Below are 22,148 nucleotides of genomic sequence, written 5' to 3' on the forward strand. Positions count from 1 at the left end.
ATACAAGTTATATTTCAGTGATAAAAAATCTGTGGATAATATATTCTGATTAAAATACATATATTTGAAAAGAATATAAAGTAAGAAATACAGTACTAGATAGTTTAAGCTATAATTAACTAACAGTGGGCCTGTCAGCACTGCAAGGAAAGCAGGAGCGCATCTGATCCAAAAATCACCACTGGTAGAAAACCGGTATATACGCGGCACTCACTGCAACCGGCTCCTAAAATGAAGGAACTTGGTCACATACCCAGAAATGCCTGCCTTCCTTTTCAGGGGGCTCCAAGTAACGCCTCTCTGTCTCCAAATAGTACTACTGACATCATTTAAATTTCACCTGCTGTAAGCTAGCACTGTCATAAATGCTTGACCTAACGATTAGAAGAGATAAGGAAATCGCGTAGAGTGAAAAACCCCATTGGAGAACTGGTAATTTAGACTTATCTGGATACCAAAGCATACTCTCCTTAATCAGATGCCAAGCATAGACTTACACAACTCTGTGCATGCTCATATTCACAAAAACAGTGAAGTCCAAATTAACCAAACACACCAACCAAAATAACTTGAAAAAATGCTCAACAAAGAACCTGTCAAAGTAAATTGCTCCAGCAACTCATTCAGTTAATTCCGAAGACCCTGAATTTAGCATGCCACTGATTTCTTCAATCCCTTGGGCAGTTCAATAAACAACTTCTTAGAATTTCAAAATTTCTCAAAATCAAACCTGATGTGTGGTATAAAAGAGTTTTTACACTAATAGTTTGTTCAGATGCCAAAGAAGCAGTAATTATAGTTGGCATATATATGGAACAGAAAACATGCAAAAGATCATGCTATTATGGATAAAGGACAATGCACATGGAAACACAATTTACAAGTCATTAATCCTGCTATACTCCTCTCATTTCTTCAACTTTAATCAGTAAAAGTTCTACTAGATCCTATTATATGTGTATATACACACGTACTCTGAAACCTATATTATAAATTAAATAGCTAATTTAAAAAAATGGAAATGTGTACATCATGAAAATTTCTTTGCTTTGCTTAATTTTCATTGAATCTGCTACTTTCCCCATGTTTCACATACTTAAATTCTGAATTGTAGAACATTTTAGTGAGTGAAGAGGCTTGTGAAATTATTTTAGCATTCCTGTAGTAATAGTAGAAAGGCGTTGTATATTTGCAATTGCCTTTGGCTTTTTAGATCATGTCATAGGAATTTTTCAGATACCAGAGTAAAAACCCTATCAATTCCCCATAAAAAACAGGTTAAATTGCTTTTCAAGTCAAACTTTCTATACGTTGTTTAATAATGACAAAGATTCCTACTTTTAACCTACCTTTTAGAGTATTTATGCTAAAATTACTGCAACCCTCTATTTGGGGTATTTGGTGTCAAATTAGACTTAAAAAGAAAAAAAGTATATATTTTTGCTGCTCTTATGCCAAATTTGACTGTCACTTTTTATTGGAACATCAAAAGCAGACTTTTAATTCTCACAGTTTTGATGCTTAATGAAAAAGTGAAAGTTAAACACAGCATGGTAGCATTAAAAATGCATAGTAAACCCATAGCACTCTGACATCTTACCCCTGCAGAGGATGTGAAGAAAAGCCATTGTAAACAAAAGATAATACTACTAAATACAAAGCAAATTAATTAGATGGTCTGACACACTCTTAAAGAAGGAAAAAAAAAAAAAAACTGGAGGGAGTACATATGTATAACCATCTTCCAGCAAAGATATCACAGTGGACTGACAGCAGCACAGCCACGTATGGAATTTAAGATCATGTCTTCATTTTCAGACTTCATTCTTGAATGTCTTGAAATGGCGGCACTGATAAACTACCATGGGTAAGGAATCTGGACAAAGAAGGGGTTTTACACCTTCAGCTGTATGACATAGACTACATGGCAACTCCTCTGAACCATTTATCTCACAAACTACAGGCTACTGCGGATTGTTATCAGCTAACCTGTCAACACTAAAAATAAATGTAACCAAACTGAGAATCTCCTTACAGCCAGAAACAGTAACTTCCTCTGACTCATCTGAACATGGAAAATTAAGTGGTTCTTCTTAATGGTAATTGCATCTCTGGGCTGTGTGTTCATCAGTATTCTCTCTCTACATCTTTAATAATGAGGGGGAACAGTACCACTACTGTTGACAATACATGAAACATTTTCTGTTGAACATACATTCTACACAGTATTTGTGCACAAATGGGTATAAATAGGTGAAAATTATGCCTTGATTGGATTGTACCAGTTTGTTCTCAGGAAACGAAGAGGTGTCTCACAGCATATGCCTAACAACAGCATTAGATGTTTATAACTCTCAATTTTGCTTTTTTTTTTTTTATTTACATATTTAGCTCATTTTTCTTACTTTCATCTGACCCAGAGTTGTATTTTTGTATCATTTTTGTATCATTAAGAGAAGTTTGTATACGTGTTCCACAGTAATCAGAAAAGAAATATGTTACTGCAGTGAGTATAACACTGTAGCTGAAATCTAGTATTTGGTCATGAGGCAATGGCAAGAGAAAATGGTCAGAAAACCTAATTCCTGCTCTTGATTGAGCCTATAATAACAGCAAAGTTCCTGAAAGATGAGCATCTCAGCATAACGTCCGCATAATTTACATGCCACTTATTGTGGTAGGTTACCCAAGCCAGAGAAATAACTATCAACATGCCAGAAAAGGCAGTAGTCCACGTGCTTCCCATCCCTTTAATCCTGGAGCTTTGTGGTAATAGTTGCCTCTAAAGCCCATGCAATGCTTATTTGCTGTTCTCTTGAAGAAAAAAAAAAAATTCTTCAGAAAATAAAAAATTTAGACTGAACATTTATTTTCTAAATATTATGCTAATTTTAGTACAACTCAGATAACAAAATAAGATTCCAAATTTTTAATAGGTCAGTGGATGAAAAGAGAGAAACTTAAAATAAATCAGCTCTTCTTTGTTTTATTGTAGGGTCACCACCTATTTTGAAGAGGTCAATACAGAAGAGTTCCTAATGTGCAGTAGCACTTATGGAATGCAAACAGGAGAGCAGTGCTTCAAACTGATTAAAATACATCTGTGTCCAAAAAGACCCTTTTTGAAAAGATCTGCTGTAATTTAGATAAAAGGCTGAATTATCTTTGTATAAATGTTCCTAACAATTATTTAGATTTGGGATTTTGTTTGTTTGTTCTATCTTAATGTAAATAACATAATGTAAGCGGGTGATTTTTTGAACCAGGAGTTCTGAGGCACCTATACAAAAGCACATGAACTGGAATTGTAGTTTTTCATCTTGCACAATAAAGACAAACAAATGAAAACCTGTAATAATATGCCTCCCTACTTACAGAATCACTTTACTGTTGAGAATATGAAAACACTGTTTTTAACATGCTGCTCTGATTCTGATCAGAATCTATTTCTTTGATAATTGAATAGAGATATTAAGGTACACACACACACACAGAAAATAAAAATAGGTAAAACTGAGAAGTTTCTGGAGTGAACTGCTGCATCAGTTCAACTAATATATAAAGTTACTGAAATTGAACTGTTGATATTTTCACAGTTTGACCTGAGAGGTCTTTTTAAGGAGATCTATTGCATACTTGTTATATAAAAATTACTACAGAAAGTTTGAGGAGTGCAAGCTTCCATCTCTCCTCCCATGGAGAATTAGGAATAGGATTACATTTCTTTAGAGCTATTACTGAATACTTGTTTAAGGACATCAGAAAAAGCTGAATAAAATCAACAAGAAAGTTTTATTTTGAAAGCTGCATTAAAGATGGGCCATCATCCAACATATTTTTACTACTTCTGTGCATACACACATACAAAAGCTCACATCTTAAAAAAATATATATATATTTTCTCTCTTACTCTTGAAATGATATTTTGGCATGATTATTATGATTCTATTTAATATCCTCTTCAGATGAAATTGTACGTTTCCTTTTAGGTCTTACAGCATTCCTCAGGGAAGCAGCTAGATTTAGAAGTACCTATTAGAACTTTTCACAGCAGCGAGTGAAACTAATAAAATGTCCTTGAAACTAAAGTTAATCTTATCTTTGTATAGACAGCTCCAAGTTTCCAGACCAAAACTCACTACAGTACTCTCAGTCTCCTCCAATCCTACACCTCACAGTGTACACGTTCCTCTTGCACTCTGCAACTATTCCTCTTGCACTCTGCAACTTCTCTGTGCTGTGGCTTCTTCCTCATCTGTCATTCCCCCCCCCCCCCTCCCCCCAGGTGGCAGGTGAGCTCAGTACAGTCCTAAACAGAGATACAGCAGGATGGACTGAGAGTTCGTTATAACCAAGGCAACTTTTGGAATAAGAGTCACTAATTAACATCCAGTGCTGCCCAGACTAAAATGTCCTAGGTGTTCTGATTACACTGGATACGGAGGCTCAGTAATTCTGTAGTGAATAATGCTAGTGAGTTAATTGTAAATATCTGCAAGTTTCAATAGATGTACCTGCTTTTACATAAATGAGAGGCAATAAGAAAATATCTTTCACTATAGCTATGTATAACAGTAAACTTATAAGGGCTTCTATGAAAGTGAGTGAATATTAAATAAATATAAAATTAAATAAAATTAAATAAAAAAGTGAATATTTTCCTGTCAAACAACTCTGCAGATGTATGTGCTCATTCATTTTCATAAACATAATTTTCCAATTAGTGATTTTCTGAAAGAACTACGTACAGCTCTTGTGTTCTCTCCCCGACAGTGTCTTGAAAATTATTTTCTCATTTTAACCCCGCAAAGTCAACTATGAAATTTGAAATGCTCTGCATACAGTGCCAAGCATGTACCGAAGCAGTCCTGTACAGGGAACAACATCCCACGTCAGTTACATAGGACAGAATGCCACACTGACAAAGCTAACCTGTCTGCAACACGTGAGCTAGTTCAGCTGGACATCTCTGCACAGCACTGAGTTGTTCCACATATTTGAATTTCAAAGTTAAACAAGTGTGTTACTAAATGCTTAAGAGGAACCACTCTCGCATATAAAAGGTTATATTTTTATACAGGAACTTCTCAGAGCGTAATCACTGAAGTTCAAACTGTGGGTACAAAGCACAAGCAATACTGTACAGGCAGATGTTACTGAAAGTTCAAAATGCAAAATAAAGCAATACATTACCATTTTTATCCATGGAATGTGGCTCAGATTGCTTCTTTCCAATATCAGCAAAGGATCTCACAATCGGGATCCTATTGCTCAGTTTCTTCTGGTTCTGATGGTGATGCTGTTTCAGTAATGCCTCATGTACTCTATGACGAACATCCTCACTGAGCTGCCCAGAGCCCACCTGCTGGTCCAGAATCATATCTGAAAAAAACAAGTATGTAAACATAACAAAAGAGGGGAAGACGAAAAACTTCACATCAAAGAAGTTGCAATAACAAGTTAGTGCCCTACAGGATTATAAATCAAAGATACATGTTCCTTTAGCACAACAGAATTCAATGGTATGTTTTATCTAAATGTGTTTCGCTCTCAGAAATAAATAAATAAATAAATAAAGGTATTAATATAACAAGGTCAGTACCTCAAAAATGTATGAAGTTTCCATGCCAAGGTCACCTACGTAGCCTGGAAATCATTCCCAAAGTAATCCCAGGTTTAAAAGGTATTATGTATGGGAATATGATGTATCTAAGGTGTCTTCTCTCCTACAAAAAGCCGGTACCTTATTTGCTATAAAGAACTGTCTTGCTGTGAGAAGAAATAACTTTTTGATTCCTTTTATACTTACCACAGAAGATCATAGTCTAGCTCTGCTTTTTACAACTACATTTTCTTAAAAAATACTATACTAAAAATAACGAGATAAGATACAGGAAATAACCAATAGAATTGCTTTCAATTACTCAATGCATATGTCCAAGCAAGAGAATCATTATATGGATGTGTGAGTAAAATTGATCCCTAAAAAAATATCAGTCACTTTTGCAGTCCACTGGCAGAAAATGTTCACATATTTACATTCAAAACTATTAATAAGAGATAAAATTATACATTTCAAACGGGAAAGAACTGTCGAGAATTTTCTAGGATTATTTTAATCATTATTTAGGGGAATTCTATTAGCAGCAGTAATAATGCATACCAGAAGGAAGGGAAAAAAAGTCTGTATCAAAGCAAGTAAAACAGCATTTAAGTACACAATGTCCTCACATATCCATTAGAATAAACTACTGCACAAAAACAGTGATATAATAAGCTGAGTCAAAAACTTCTTGTACTGAAAATTCAGACAGCTCACAAGTCTGTGCTGAAGTCAGATTGATATCTACCAGTAAACCCAGCAGCAAAGCAAGCAGAGCACAGAAAATAAAAAACAGATGCACCATCAGTAGAAACATAATTTGTCAGGTCTCTGATAATTGCCAACCACAAGAGTGAGAATAAAAAGCATTAAATAATTATATGCAGAGTTTAATTACTAAGTCAACTACTCACATCTGCATTAAAAATAATAATAATTTCTTTTGAAGTTCTCAACATCCACTTAACAATTCAGTGTGTTAAACATAGCTACTTTAAGAGCTGAACTACAACAACACATTTCACTTAATGCGAAGAGGCTCCCAACAGCTCTTTATATATATAGATAATGCAAATGCAGACATAAGTTGTATCTGCATCTCATCATGAAGAGTGGTACAGACCTTTCTAACATCACCTGTGACCCTCTCCAGCAATTATATTCTACACAGTATTAGCAAATATGTTGACTCAACCGTTCACATCTTGGAGTAACACTACTTGTGTACTGTGCCTAAACTAATATAGCCTGCCTGCGGAGTTCTTCACCTGGGCAGGCAGCTCTGTGATCCCTGCCAAGATGAACTGAGTTTTTCCTATTACTCTAGACCCACATGGAAGAGGCAGAGGCATGGTAATAAGAGAGCAACAGTCAAAAGAAAGGGTGGCACAAATTCAAGAGAAAAGCTTCAGTGAATTTTCTTCAGAAAGAGCAAAGAATAAGAACATGTTTGCAACACTAGGAAAAAAAAGCAATGAAAACACCAGCTTCAAGAAAAGTATCCATTTTCCCACTCAGCTTCACTGCCTTCTTAGGAAAAGTCTCTTATCCTGAAGATAAGACTTAAGACTACTCTTTTTCAACAGGCTTAGTACACGACTATGTGCAGTACCAAAACCAGACCAGTAATTCCTATGAGATATGAACTTCAGAGAAAAAAAATAATCATATAACCTGGGGCATTTGGGCTAGAGCACAAATTAGAAGATCCTCATCTCCATTATTTTTAATTCTGGTGACAAAAGACAAATTATACAAGACGTAAAACCAAGTATTGTCTTGAGTTGCTCTAAGGCAAAAAGAGAGCTGAAAAAAGGTCTAATAGAACAGTCAAATTTAGAGTTGTGACCATCTCCTTTCTTACAGATCAGTGGAACTCCACTTCCATATTGTCATTCCTAGAACTACAGTGTTTTGCATATTAAATACGTCTGTTAAATTTGGAGGATGATGTCAATACTTAAGATGTTCCACTGAAGGACAGAAAATGCCAGGAAAAAGAGAAAATCTGCAATGTTATTGATAGCTCTATTGATTCCAAAGGTAAGCTTGAAAACAAGAGCAACATGGTTTAAAGCCTGAGATCAAATGGTAAAAAAGAGCATTTTAAACATCTAATTTTCAAAACAGATACTACTTCCTTAACACTGTGACAAGGACGATACTGTGTGATCCGACCAGCTGAAGCTGCATCTACTTTCCAAAGTTGTTTTTCATAGGCACTTCTGTACACAGAGCACATAACCATTTCTCCAAATTCCATAAAATAAAAAAAAAGACCTACAACCTATATACGAGTTATCCAGACTCTCTGGGCTTTCCATGCTAAGCAACAAAGATATGTGGACTTTTTAAAAACATTTAAAGAATTTTCCTCTTGAATGTTCTTTTACACCTTATGGAGCCCTTCTAATCAGGGACACAGATTATCTTTTTATTATTATTTCACAACAGTCTTCAATGAAATGCAACGCGTGGAATACCCAGCTACATAGTTTTACTCATTCTATTAATTGCTCACATACCATTTCTGCTGACATCAAAATCACTGAGACAGATTGTTTCCTCAGTAAGGAATCTTGGCTTATAATTAATACATTTTTTAAGCTTCTAAAGACAGATATTCTTCCTGCTCTAGTTGTTTAAAAAATTCAAAAGAAATTGGGAGTTCACACAGTTTCAAGAACACTTTCTCTGTTATAATATTTCATTTACCTAAAACGTATCCATCTGTAAATTTATTTTCAGGGCAAATGTAAACAAGTTATTGTACTAACTCAAATATAACTCCCCATCACCTGTGAACAATTTACAAAAGTTGTGAATTAAAGCATCAGGATTGCAGAACTTCACATTAGTTCAAGTATAGTGTGGCTCACCTGTACAAGCCCAGCACAGCAAACCACAGGCATCACATCCCTAGGGTCAGCTAAGACATAGGAGCAGGTTGGCTGCCACAGAGATGGCTATTAGACACCATAGCTTCCTTGCAGTGGGTGCTGTACAAGGACCTGCAGCTAGAGCCACGTGGTATCATCCTAGATCCAAGCAAACATGAGCAAGAAAGCACTAGAGTAACAGCTCTCTGTTTCTCTAGGTTCACAGGATGCCCATCAGGTCAGAAGAACTTTTTTTTAGACAACTCCTATGTGAAACTCAGAGTAAATTTGTAGAGAAAGTGCACTTCTCTGGCAATACAATACCTTTAAAGTCAAACAAGTAGCATCTAACAGAAAAGCTACACTGGATCTCTCTACTACAGCAATGAGTAAACAAACAAGATCTGGAGCTCTTATTTTTGAGCAGTATACCAGACAGAAAAAAAAGAAAAGCAACAAACAAGCTTTGATTTCCTGAGCCTATATTCTCTATATTCTTCTGATATAGTTTACACCCCTCAATCTTCCAAATTTTATAACTACAATTGCAGGACAAAATAAGAGATTAATGACAAAAAAAGAAGAAAAGAACACATGGGCTTTTCTGTGTGTCATGACTGCAATAACAGCTGACTACAAAATCTAATTTAAAAGCCAAGGTTTGTTCTGTGCTTGTTTTCTTTCTCTTAAAGATGAGGAAACACCAGCAGCACGTTATGCAGGACATGCAGATGAAAGGCTGCCTTTTAACCTAACCCGTCATTAACCTGTACCCCACTACACATTTCCCTAGTGTGTCAGGCACTAAGAGCTATAGAAAACTAACAATTAAGATTCTTGGGCTGTATTTATGATCCAAGGCCTGATTTTGGTGTTTACAACAGTGATTATAAATGAGCTACATAAGCCAGCGGATTTAGCCTGTTCATCCAAAGAAGTAAAGTGCTCCATTGCACTGAGTGCCAGATTCTATTTTCAGCTCTACCTGAATTTGCTTTATTCAAGTTTTCAGCTGAAATACTTGAAAAGGAAAGAGGGACAGTGACAAATGTCAGTTTTTCAAACTAAGGGTCTCCATCTTGAAGAGCAAGGACTATCATGTTCACAAAACATCACACAGGGCTAATATTTTCAGTTTGAAGCTCAGAGAACAAGAAATGTTGTAACACAGAACTATTCTAACATCCCATAGTGGATGCTACCAAAACAACTCTGCAGGCATCACAGGACAATATATTTTGCATCTGTATGTGGAGCAAGAGCTATGAGTGACATTGATTCTACATATACAGAAAATGATAACTGAGACTGACTTATGCAGTCTAAAATATTCTCAAACTTGCCGTTGACATGGGAGAAAACAAAAACAAAAAAATATGCCATATAACTTAACTGTTGGTGAGAAATTTATAGCTTACACACAAAGGAAAAAAAACCTGAAAAATGCTTCTCTGTGGAGGTGATCATAGCACGGCAAGCTGTAAATAAAGCAAACAAATACAAAAATCTGTGCAAGTGAGAAGGTGAAAGCTGAACAAAAGCCAGGTGGAGGGTCAAATTGAGAGAAACAGATTGCTGACAGGTAATCCAGTGCTTTGTTGCAGTGTTTGTAATAAAAGCTAAATTTACCATAAAAGCACTGACAGAGAGATAGTAAAACATGAGTATTGCAGCTGAAACAAAGGAAATCGGTGAAATAAAATCTGAACTGGAGCCAGTTTAAATAGATCATTGTGATGGAGAAATATAGCTTTGAGCAAACAAAGACAAAAGAAGACTTGTTCAAATTAAAGCTTACCATGATATTACTGAAATCAATAAAACTGCACACTTGGTATGTAATGCCCTGAGTTGCTGAGCAGAGTCCAGTGACCTCAATCACAAGATTAAGCTGTTACACAGATTGAAAATTCGATTGTGAGAAACATACACAAAAGACTGCTTGGGAAAAAAAAAAGAAAAACAGCCGTATCTGCATTGATAAGCATGGGAATATTTAAAATTATACTTCAAAAAAATATTAAAGTTTTTTTTTAAATAAATAAAACTTTAATAATTCAAATATGTGCAAGTCATCAAAGCACCACCAACTAACTCAGGGGGCACAATTTGTATTTGAAAAGGTTTGACATTTGTTCACAGTACACTCCACAGAACTACAAGAAAATGCAAGATCTGTGATTCATGATTTAGAGAATGTATTGCCATTAAAGGCTGGACCAAACAGTTTTTGAACCAAATGATACAAAATGGCATCATATGTTAAATGGAAAAACCTTTTTGGTTCATTCAGTGATTACAATTAAAAAAAAAAAAAACAGATGGTAATTTGAGAAGCTACATGGTTTCAAAGGAACTAAATGAAAATATCAAAAGAGAACATTTTCATCTGCCAACTTGAACAACACAGTGAAGTTGCTCTCTAATGGTGCAGTCAGATTCTGGCAAATATCTCCTCAAGAGACAAGTTCCAAAATAAACTGTTTTGATTACATAGATTTTTCAGACTTCCTTTTAGCATATGTTCTATACAGAAGTGATCGATGAAATATTACTACATCAAATGTTCAATGGAATTCCTGGTGTACGCAGTGCTAGCTTACTCATGAAGGAGCCACTTCAAAGACATTTTTTAAAAAATAAGTCACATTAAGAAAAGAAAAGGCCTAAAATAAACTTAGAAGTATATTTTTAACATGATACATTTCAGCAGAGGAATTGAGCCATTTTCAAAGAAAAAAAAACATTGCATAGAATTTAAGAACAATCTGAAAAATGTCAGGAATTAACACGCTGTTTTCCCTGCTTGATTACAATGTTGGAAATTCATCTCAGGAGTCTCTACTGTAGTAAGACATTGCCTGTGAATTCGACATTGTAAGTCTGAATAAGCTCTCTATCAACAAAGAAAATTGGGTGCCTGTCCACAGAAATTTCCAGCCTTGTAGATTAAGTCATTTTTTAGTAAGAGTTGGAATGAGAAAGAATCTAATCAAGAATGGACAAGCTGGAAGACAGGATGATTTAAAAATTCTCACTATATCACTTGTGCCAAAATATTTTTATGCAGAACTATCAGAGTTACCAGGGATGAAATACAAAATGTTCTGAGAGCCATACAAACAGTATGAAAGATATTTTCTCCTCTGTAGATTTTACCACAAGCCCATTAAGATCTTAAGACACAGACTTAAATAGAAGAAACTTTCAAGGGCTAAGTGCTGGACTTCTGTGCTTTAGTGAATATGCATTTATAAATTAAAAGCCTTGACCAGAACAAACAAGAATTCTTTGTCTCAATTTAGCAATGTAGATTAAGTATAACTCTTTCAGGGATACAAAGACTGGTACTGCATATACAGTATAATTTGAAATTGGAATGTAGCCCAGATAGCAAGATGTTACCAGCAATACAAATACATAACATGCATTTCCCCCTCCCCCCCCCCCCCCCCCCCCCCCAAAAAAAAGAAAAAGAAAAAAAAAGCTTTAGAATCAAGTAAAAAGAAAAGAAATAAACTACATATGAACAACTAATTTAGTTGTTCTTAAAAGATAAGATGAAATATCGTAATGCAGAAAGTTATCAACAGATGAAATTTTAAACAGCAACAATAACAACAACAAACATACTGTTGAGTTGTCAATCAGAAGCAAAAGAACTGAGGTTAGTATAGTGAGTGAAATGTTGAAAACAACCAAAGCCAACAGACTAGGAATCATTTATTTCAACTCTAACATTCAGGAACACCATACACAGTTTGAATAGACATCAACTCCAGAGTAAAAACAATGTTTGAACTGTATAGCACAATACATAGGATTATATCTGTGATAACTACTGACATTGAATAGCAACTTACTAGAAGAGATGGGAAAAAATTTCCTGAGAAATTCTGCCCCATCTTCAGCTCCAGAAGTAACTTGTATGAAAAAAACAGTAGACCAACATGCTATGTGGAATTACCACATTTCTAATTTGTCTAGCATACGTGTCATGATGGCATGCTTGCCACTACTACCATTAAGATCTTTCCTTACACCAGTGCTGCCTAATTTGTGCCTCTGTAACATTTTGTTAATACTGGAGAGAACCACCTCATACATAGCATTATAGTAAGAAATTGTAAAGAAACATGCTTGAGGAAGAAAAATACAACACACACAATTATGACAGACAAGAGCAAATAGAATAGGAATTCTATTTATAAGGAAGATAAAACTCTTCAGAGAAACTTAAGACAGAAGAGGGGTAATTCATAGAATGATTCACTCACAGTAAGAGTCTGCTGACTCTTAGAAATGCTTAGAAATAAAAATAAAAACCCCTCATTGCTTATTGAATTGGCAGTGGAAAAAATCATTTCTCAATTACAAAAACCCTTGCAAACTTTATCACCTTATCATAAAGACACACCTATCACTCAAATCAAATAAAGTAACCAATAAAATACACACACATCTACCACAGCGTGAGGTACTTATGAGTTTGAACAGCACACAGTAATTCACAAAAGTCATCAAAAGCTTCCTCTCAGAGGGAATAAAAATTCTAGCCAAAAAAGAAAAATGTAGATATCCCCAAAGCAAAACTGACTCAAAATAGCATTACAGTAACTCATCCAATCCTGTACCAAGGAACAACTTACACCTGTGATGAGTTTCAAACCTCAGTTAGTAGTGGGAAAGTGGAGTTCTTGGGCATATTAACTAAAAACTAAACAAAGCAAAACCAACACAACTACAACTAATGAGGTGTTAAGCGACTATAAATGTACATTTATTTTGGTTTCACTATTCAGAATTTTCCTGCTGGGGGATAGAGAACCCTGCTGAAGTAATATTTTTATGCTGACAATCCCCACATGAACGAAAACAATTCTGGAAAGGATCTCTCAGTGACTATGGAAGTAGGTGAGTGACTTCTGGATTAAAAATGCTCAAACTCAAGCTTGAAAAATCTTAGTGCACTATTTAAGCAAATAGTAATAAAAGAACATCTAGCAGCTGATCCGAGCGCTTCTTGATTTTTAAAAAATAAACAGCAAAGCAGCATACTGATAAATGTATTTGTTCATGCAATCAGCTGCTTTTTGTCTTTCATGTTTAGCTGCTATCATTAAGAAAAAAAATTTTCAAGCTCTGATTCACAGACCATGATTCACGGGAGAACCAGATCTCAGCATGCAGTGGAAACCCACACAAGTTTCTGCAGGTTTGAATGTATAATATTTTGCATCAGTTTGACATAAACAATTTGGGAAACGTAAATGCAGAGAGTAGCACATTTTGCTTCCACTGTTAAATATAACCCACTGAACAGTATCTCACTTATCTGATCTTTTAAATAACTAAACCAAAGTATATCTGACACCTGCCTAGACTTTCATATCATCAGTAAAACAGTTGTCTTCATAGTCCTGAACAATGGAAAGTTTTCTTGCACTGTCTTTGGTATCTTTAAATCAACAAAAGGTATCTCTACTCTACATTTTCTGTTAACATATAGCTTTATTTAATATTGCCTAAACTAATATTTGTCTAAAATGCCATGCAACGTATAAATTACATAAAATATCAAATATATGACTCACAGATACAGCATCATTTTCAGAAGCATTGTGAAATCCAGTAAGGTAGAAGCAAGGTAAATTTTTTTAATTAAGAAGATATAAAGCAAGTTATACACATGAAATAATCCTTCATATTGTTATTGAGAATTTGGAGTCCAATAACCATGATGAGTATGAGACTAGCCCTCACTAACTGTAGAGAAACAGGAAATTAGAGACCTCAGATGATAAAATAGCGTAGCTCTTTGCTGTGTCATCACTGATGGTAGGGACAGAAATTTTTTAAACAGGATCAAAAATACAGCACTAGAAGCTATCCAGGACACATCGAAGCACAAACAGAGGAGCGTCACTTTAATAATGGATTTTAAAGACCTTCTTAAATATATTTGCATTATAACACACATTACCTCTGCCTTGATACATTAAAGGAAACTTACTTTATCTTGTCTACTAACAAAATTATTTATAAACAATCTAATTCAAATTAGCTGCTTTATCTGGAAAGAGAGAAAAACATATCATACTGCACTCGATGATGCTAGCATTGCCAAGCAGTCACATTCAAAGTTTTAGGGTTGTCTGAGACTGTATTACACATCTGTCCTATACTGCCCCTCACAACCTGCTCCATTACAGTAACAAACATACTGCCAGCCTCCTGTAGTAACTAATTTGTCCTTATAGGGAATACCAGGAAAACAGGAAATGGCATTCAGTTTCATTCTCTTATTTTGGGGACAGAAGGCTCATGCATTACATTCGCTTGATTTCTACTTCTGTTCTCAACAGCGCTAGAATTTGACCTGCCAAATTCATTAAAAAGAAAACACACTCAACTTTATCTAAAGTAAACACATCTTAAAACTTGTTAAAAAACTTATACCTAAAAATACTAGTTCTGATCTCATTCTTAACTCAGACATTTTTTAAGCTGGTCTGATTTCATGTTGTATAACTATAATGCATATTCCTTTATGTTTTGTTTTTACGCTAGATTGTCTGCAGTTAGAGTAACAGCAGCTTCAGTTGGTGGAAATTAGCACAGGCATAATTCACAAAGTGACGTGGCACTGCAGGCGTAAAGAATGTATCTTTTCTACTGAAAGATATCCTCAGTGTGCTCTCTTTTCCCTTTTGATTCTCTCCCTTACTTGAGAATTGACACTGAAAATAGCAAAAACTGAAAATGCAAAAGAATAACACATTGGTTGTGTCTGATTTTAGATTCTTTTCTAACACATAGAGCAAAATATTTCCAAGACTTTCTTGTAAGCACCATGCATCTTGATTCCTGTAATTAATTTTCGTAGCTATTAAATGCAGCATCAATACATACCTGCAATTTCTTCTATGGAGTTAGCTCTCATGTCCAACAAAACTGTGCCATTCAGGATACAGCTTCTCAGCTCAAACAAGCTATGAAGTGACAGTGTGGCAACATATGGTTTGCTCCACCTCTCCCCACCATCTTCTACATCTTCTTCAAACTTCAACCACCTGTGCAAGCAACCAATTTTGTAACTCCAAATAACCATCTTTACAGCCGCAAGCAACCAATTTTACAACAGTGTATAAGAAATATAAATACATTACTTCCATGGATATTGCAAGAGCACTGTTAAACATGTCACAGAGATGAATAGAAGCATATTAAAAAATAATTCTGCATTTTCCAAAAACTCTGAGCAATTCTCTACCATAAAATGATAACACTATGATAGAATGAGAACAATTATGAAAAGGATTCAAGATAAGAATTTATTGTAGAAAAAAAATAAAAGCTATATGTAGTAAGAAACACTCTATACTAAACACAAGTTTATAATTTGATCACCACAGGATAAAGATTTATATCATTATAATATATAACAAAAATAATATATATTATATGTTATATAATAGTAATATAATGATAATACATTATATATATTATTCATTTAAAGTAACATACATTGAGATTCCTTGAAGTGTTAATGCATCAATGTATTATCACCACCATAAGCTTTTCACAAGACAGCGATATGAACTTTAGTTGTTTAGCTGCAATAAGCCACTCAAAACAGCAGTAAAACATTATGCAAAATTTAGGCTATTCTTCATTTAAAAGTTCCGTCAATTAAAATGAAAAACCTCACAGGCACATAAATGTGCAAGCACATGCAGACAGAGTATACATATTTGTGTATCTTCCAAGCCCTAAAATATGGTCCTTATTCTGAAAAACCACCATGTGAAAGATATGAAACAGCACTTTAGAGCTCAGTAACATAACTGCATCTATTTTGTGGCTCATTTGGCTCTTCTTGCGTTCTGTATGACTCTCAAGAGACTTCAGTAAAGTTGAACACAATGTGAAACTTACATGTCAGATCAAGTCTTTGTTACTAGCCAGCTGGATGAACTTACTCATATGACTCCTTAATAATTTGCTGATAAGAATTACACTAAAAATGTTCAAAGAATGCTAAACACACAAGCAAAACCCACAAAAGTCTGTTCACTTATGCAGAAGTGTTTTAAATTGAAGTTTTTAAGTCCTTCAATCCTACATAGATGCTGCTGTATGGAAACACGTAGCATGCCAGCCTGGCAGGCCTTGAATAGCTGCAGCAACAGCAGAAGCCTCTATCATTTGACAACAGTAACAGCATTTGTTTATTTTATGTGGACCAAGCAACAGAGAAGTCAGAAAGAGCCTCACATCTTGACAGCACCTTCACACTGATTTCCAGACAGCAGGGAAGTGTAGAGTCTTAAGACCTCTAGGTCTAAGCAATTTCCAATGTAACCAAACCCCTCAGCCCAGTAGCTCAACAGATGCACCCATCCTCTTCCATTCCTGTCTCACTCACCTAATACTGCTCCTACCTGCAAAGTATGCCCACGTACAGATATTCTACACTTTCTTCCTTGCAGCCATCACTGTGTACAAGATTCTTCCACTTCTGATGCTAAGCTGCAAGTAGACACCACTCCTGTGATGCACTCATCACCATCAGATGTGCTACATTACTGATGCACTTGACTGATTCTAACTCCACCAGCTGCTTGCCTTCTCATTTATTTAAAAACTTCTCCTTTATTTAAAAACACCATTTCCTCCCAATTTTTCCTCTACTATTCTCCTGTAAAAATCTTCAATTTCCTGTGCCTATCTGTCTCCTCTTCATATTTAAACATTTCCCCCCCCCCCCATTTCTTCTGTGTCAGCCTGCTTTCATATCTCATCTTTGCCCATGAGACCCTTTCCTCCATTACACTTCTATTCTCTCCCTTCGCCTCAATCTCTCCTCTCCCTCTGAATCTAGTTGGGTTATTTCCTTCCTTGTTTTCATTCCAGAGAAGAGCCAAGAAGGTCACAGCACACAAAAAACTTTGCATCCACTATCCGGAAAGCTGGATAATGAATTTAAAATTAAGTTTCTAATACATATATGCAAATGAGGTTTTTCCACTAGGATTTTCAAAAGCAACATCAAGACATTAAACATACATTAACTCATCCCCCACTGTTATCACATTCAAAGCCCTGATTTGAAAGAGATGAGCTACAGCAAGCCATGAAGGTTTCAAAGAAGGAGGGAGGAAAAATGAAAAACAAAAAAATAATTTCTTTTTTTTTTTTCCTCCATTTTACAGCTACATTTGAACTTCATAAGGAAAGGCAGCTTCTAGTTTACTCATAGTACCCATGCTTCTAACCTAAAAATGTGCTAGACATATCGTGGCCATAACATCCCAAACATGATGAACTATCTTACAGACTCTTAGGAGGCAATTATTTATAGCTTTGCCTTCACAACCCTCTCCATTTTTTGTCCATGTTTCTTATGCCTTTAGGAGTTTTAGAAGATATTCGTACCTGGATATTACCAATTCTTTCTAGCGTACAATAATTTCGTTTTATGCTGATTCAAACAGAAGACTAAAAATCATGCATATATATACAAAAAAGCAATTATCTGAGCACAGATTCTTACAGAATCTGATCAGAAATCTCATATTATCATTGGCTTCTGTTCTTATAAACTGTCTTCAATACTACTTATCTGATTATACTGCTACAATCTGCCCAATTTAGAACATAACAGCCAATTCTAAATAGATTTGAAATTACAGATAGAAGATAAACATGTTCTTAAAGGTTTCATGAAAACAGGTGACAAAACAAAAGCAAGCAATCTCTTAAACATCATAACTAGAGCTCATATCTTACATGGACATAGAAATCATCGTACGACTTTTAATTAAAGCTCCTGGGTCTATGGTGTCAATCAGACATGAATGTTCAAGCACAGCAATAAAATACATAGAAAATTATTACTATGACTCAAATAATTTTTTTTTTCCATAAAGATCACATCCACCCAAGTTTCAATCTATTTAAAGAGTATAATTTCATAGGTTGGATCCAATTTCTTCCTGTTACTAAAACTTACATATTCAAACACATCCTACATTTTTACCTAATGAACTAACAGTCTACTACATAAACACAAATCATACCCAGCTGAGAGAATTCTGCATTCGAACTAAATTTCTATTTAAGAAGCATTACAAATTTACTCATGAAGTGAAAATCATGCTTATCACCTTCTTGCTTTTCAGAACTATGCCTCAGAATTATTACATCAGATTATCCTTATTTAACATGCAAAGCAAGAAACAGTAGAAAAAAACATAAAACAAGTAAATCTTTAATCTTACAGTCATTCAATCATATATGTGGGTTTTAAGACTACAGTAAACATTTCAACAACCCTCTGAACTCATATACAAGATTCAAGGATAGATATGACTTTGAAATCCAAACTCAGGCATGGATCCCAAGTGTAACAATTTTCTACATTACAGTTCTTAGCCAAATACATATATATATATTTATATATATACATATACAGTATATACATATATATACAATATATACATACACATACATACACACACTTCTACAGTTTGACCACTTAAATTGATATGATTAAGAAATAAAAGCCGTTCATGATTTCCCAGAAAACAATGTTAACTTCACATATATTCTGATCTTGCATGCCACGTATTCTATGTGCTTGAAATATATCTTCTAGATAGCAACTACCTTATTTGGATAGTCCAATAATATAGAATGGTTTAATTTGTATAGTTTTCTTGTGTTGGTAAAGTCTAGAACAGTTATACTAATAATGAGATTTAGTTCCTCAGATTGGACATTTGCTGGGACAAATCATGCCAACAAGACCTTCACTCAAGTTTGTTACTGCAGGAAAAAATATATAACAGATATACGTGTATATAAAAGATCTTCTAAAGTCACCTCCACTGATTTTTTCAGGAGTCAAAAAAAGAAGCGTGCACACTTCGCTGGAGACTTGGTTACAGCATGTTGGTACACAGTATGAAGTTGGGTGAGTTACAACGCATTCTATTTCATAGTCTGTTATATTTGCAGCAGGGAGCTGGAGTATGTGTGCACCTACAACCCACTCAGGATTCAATGTTATTGATGTAACCTAACAATCTGTATCAATTTCCACACCAGATTTTCCCTGCCTAAGCTGTCTGGAGATTAAACCAAAGGAAATAAGTATGTCAGAAACAAAACAGAAGTGACAAATGTAAGGATTTTTTTGACCTAGTAACTTTGGGAATTTTGGTCCATTTGGAGATGCATTTCTACTTCTTCAGAATTCTGATTTTTTGCTAGTACATTCATTTTCTAATGAGTTACTATTAAGAATTTACTTTCTAAAGTATGGACAGAGGTTTATTTTCAAAGCAACTTCATTAAAATTCAAGCCTATAGATATTCCTCCTGGTTCCAAAGTGTCAGTTTTCCTCCCTGTCTGGAAATGAAGTGGTAGTCTCCCGAAATTTTAATTTCATATGAGCAAGTAATTGCGATCCAGCAGTTTGACAAATACTTCTTTCAAATTAGCCACTATTTTCCAGTCATGACATCAAGCTGCTATCAGATAGATTTGAACATGAACTGTTTTCTCAATACCCGCAATTTTCAAATCCATTACTGTATGTTCAAAATCACAGAATCATATGCATTGGAAGGGGACCTTTAAAGGTGATCTAGTCTGGGCAACTTATTCAAGTGTTTCACTATTCTTATCTTAAAAAGGCTTTTTCTTATAATCAGTCTAAGCCTCCCCAGTAAGCCCGACTTGTGATTCAGTGCGATCCTTTTTCATGGTATAAACTATACATCATTCATTCTCTACAAAATTGTACAGCTGGGCCACACCCAAAAATTGTTACACCGATTATGTTAGTAATAGTGGCTTTTAATTTTAAATGGTATCCATTTCTTCTAGCTTGAAAATGCAGAAAAAAATATTTTATCCCCTCTATACCAACAGAACAAAGTTATTTCATACTCTTTAGTGACTAATTCCAGGGATGGTGCACCTTAAATTAGATCTTTGAGTGGTGCAGACTATGGTAGCAGTGCACATTTTTGTGTACTAATTAATCCGTGGGAACACTTTTGCTGATTAGAATTGTTAAACAAGAATTGAAAAAAATGAAGAATGGCAAACAGATAGGAGTCTCCTATCTGCTGTAACAGGAGTAAAAAGTCTACAAAATGACTTACTCTTCCAAACAAATGATATAGGAATAGAGCACAGTTACATAAAGAACACGAAACTTTAGTCAAATCTTATCCACAGTTCCATTTGATATGTTACTATTTTGATCAAGCAAGAACAAAATGACTCCAATACTTTTAAAAGATTGCTTAAGGTTTTTTGTCTGTTTGTTTTAAAGGCTGATTTGTGCATGCAATTTTGATCAATCAAAAAAGAGGAAGACGCAGATTAATTACCTCAATCAATCCAAGTCCTTGTTCCAGCAGCCCTTGGTAAAATGAATTTAGGACTGCTTAGTGATGCCACTCCCAATAAACACAATAATGACAGAGACAATCTCTGTATCACTTTCATTTGAATTTGTCAATCTGGAGCTACAAAGCCACACAATCAGATAAACAAATACTTCCTATGGCATTTTTCACACAGATGGACTATTATAAGGCTAGTGCAGCAACAAACCCAGTGTTTATCATTTTCATAGCATATTTCTAATCAAATCAAGTCCCAGATCAAGCATCAGTATCAAAAAAATACTTTAGAACAACATACATAATTTCTAGATAAGTATTCAACTCTATGTCCTGTACAGAGTTGAATATTTCCTGACCTGTACTGGTAACACTGCTTGTCATGGACAGTAAAATATTATTTTTTTATTCTTATTACTATTTTTTAATATTGGCATCTCACTGTCATTCTAAACATCACCACCCCTTCTCTCATCTCCATATTAAACTACATCTCATTTCTATCACTTCCACATTCTGGAAGCATTCAAGGTTAGGTTGGATGGGCCTTCGAGCAACCTGGTCTAGAGGGAGGTGTTCTTGCCTATAGCAGGGGGTTGGAACTAAATGATCTTAAAGGCCCTTTCCAACCCAAGATATTCTATGTTCCTATGATTCTGTTGTGTATGATATCCCTATCTATTCCTAGAGTAACAATACTTCCAAATTTCTTAGCAAGTTTTAACATAACCCTATTTTTGTCTCATTCAGTAAGAAAGGTATTTAATAGGAGTAATTCTTTTTATATCTTGTCTCTTTCCTTCACACTGTTTCATCTTTCAGCATGACCTCTTCAATTAGCTCCCTACCCATCAATGCAATTTTTGCAATAAAATAGAATTTAACTAAAAAATTCATTGCTATATCATATCAAAAGGTTTACTAAATAAATCAGATCAACTGTTTCTCCTGTCAAAAAAAAAAATCAATTATCTGATTAAATAGCATCATTAAGTTAGTATGATGATACACCACCAAACTTAAACCAATTTTCCATTTCCAAGAAGGAAACTTCAGATATTATTCTTAGTCTTGCATATCTCTGAAACCCAAATAACAGGCCCATGTTTGTTTAGGCCACTTTTCTTCTTTCTTGAAGAGTGTTGCTATGTTTGTTATAATACAACTCACCTGACAGAATCCCAGAAAGATAGGATTTAGTTTGTTTTCAGCTTTATGTGATATAAAATATTGCACCCTCTTAT

The 22,148-nt window shown here is 34.8% G+C and overlaps 1 protein-coding gene across 7 annotated transcripts in view; it reads right to left on the reverse strand.

Annotated features, from left to right (window-relative positions):
- Positions 1-22,148, reverse strand: part of SLC4A10 (solute carrier family 4 member 10) — a 154,439-nt gene that overhangs the window by 49,859 nt on the left and 82,432 nt on the right. For all 7 annotated transcript variants that reach the window (XR_001467521.4, XM_040703804.2, XM_040703803.2 and 4 more), the window contains exons 5-6: positions 15,394-15,554; positions 5,194-5,382 (exon numbers count right to left, since the gene is read on the reverse strand). Coding sequence is in view for 6 of the 7 variants with exons in the window: in XM_040703804.2 (XP_040559738.1) it covers positions 5,194-5,382; positions 15,394-15,554 (350 nt within the window). In the remaining variant the exon portion in view is untranslated. The remainder of the gene's footprint in view (positions 1-5,193; positions 5,383-15,393; positions 15,555-22,148) is intronic.

This window comes from Gallus gallus, chromosome 7 (assembly GCF_016699485.2).
Source record: "Gallus gallus isolate bGalGal1 chromosome 7, bGalGal1.mat.broiler.GRCg7b, whole genome shotgun sequence".
Taxonomy (NCBI): Eukaryota; Metazoa; Chordata; class Aves; order Galliformes; family Phasianidae; genus Gallus; species Gallus gallus.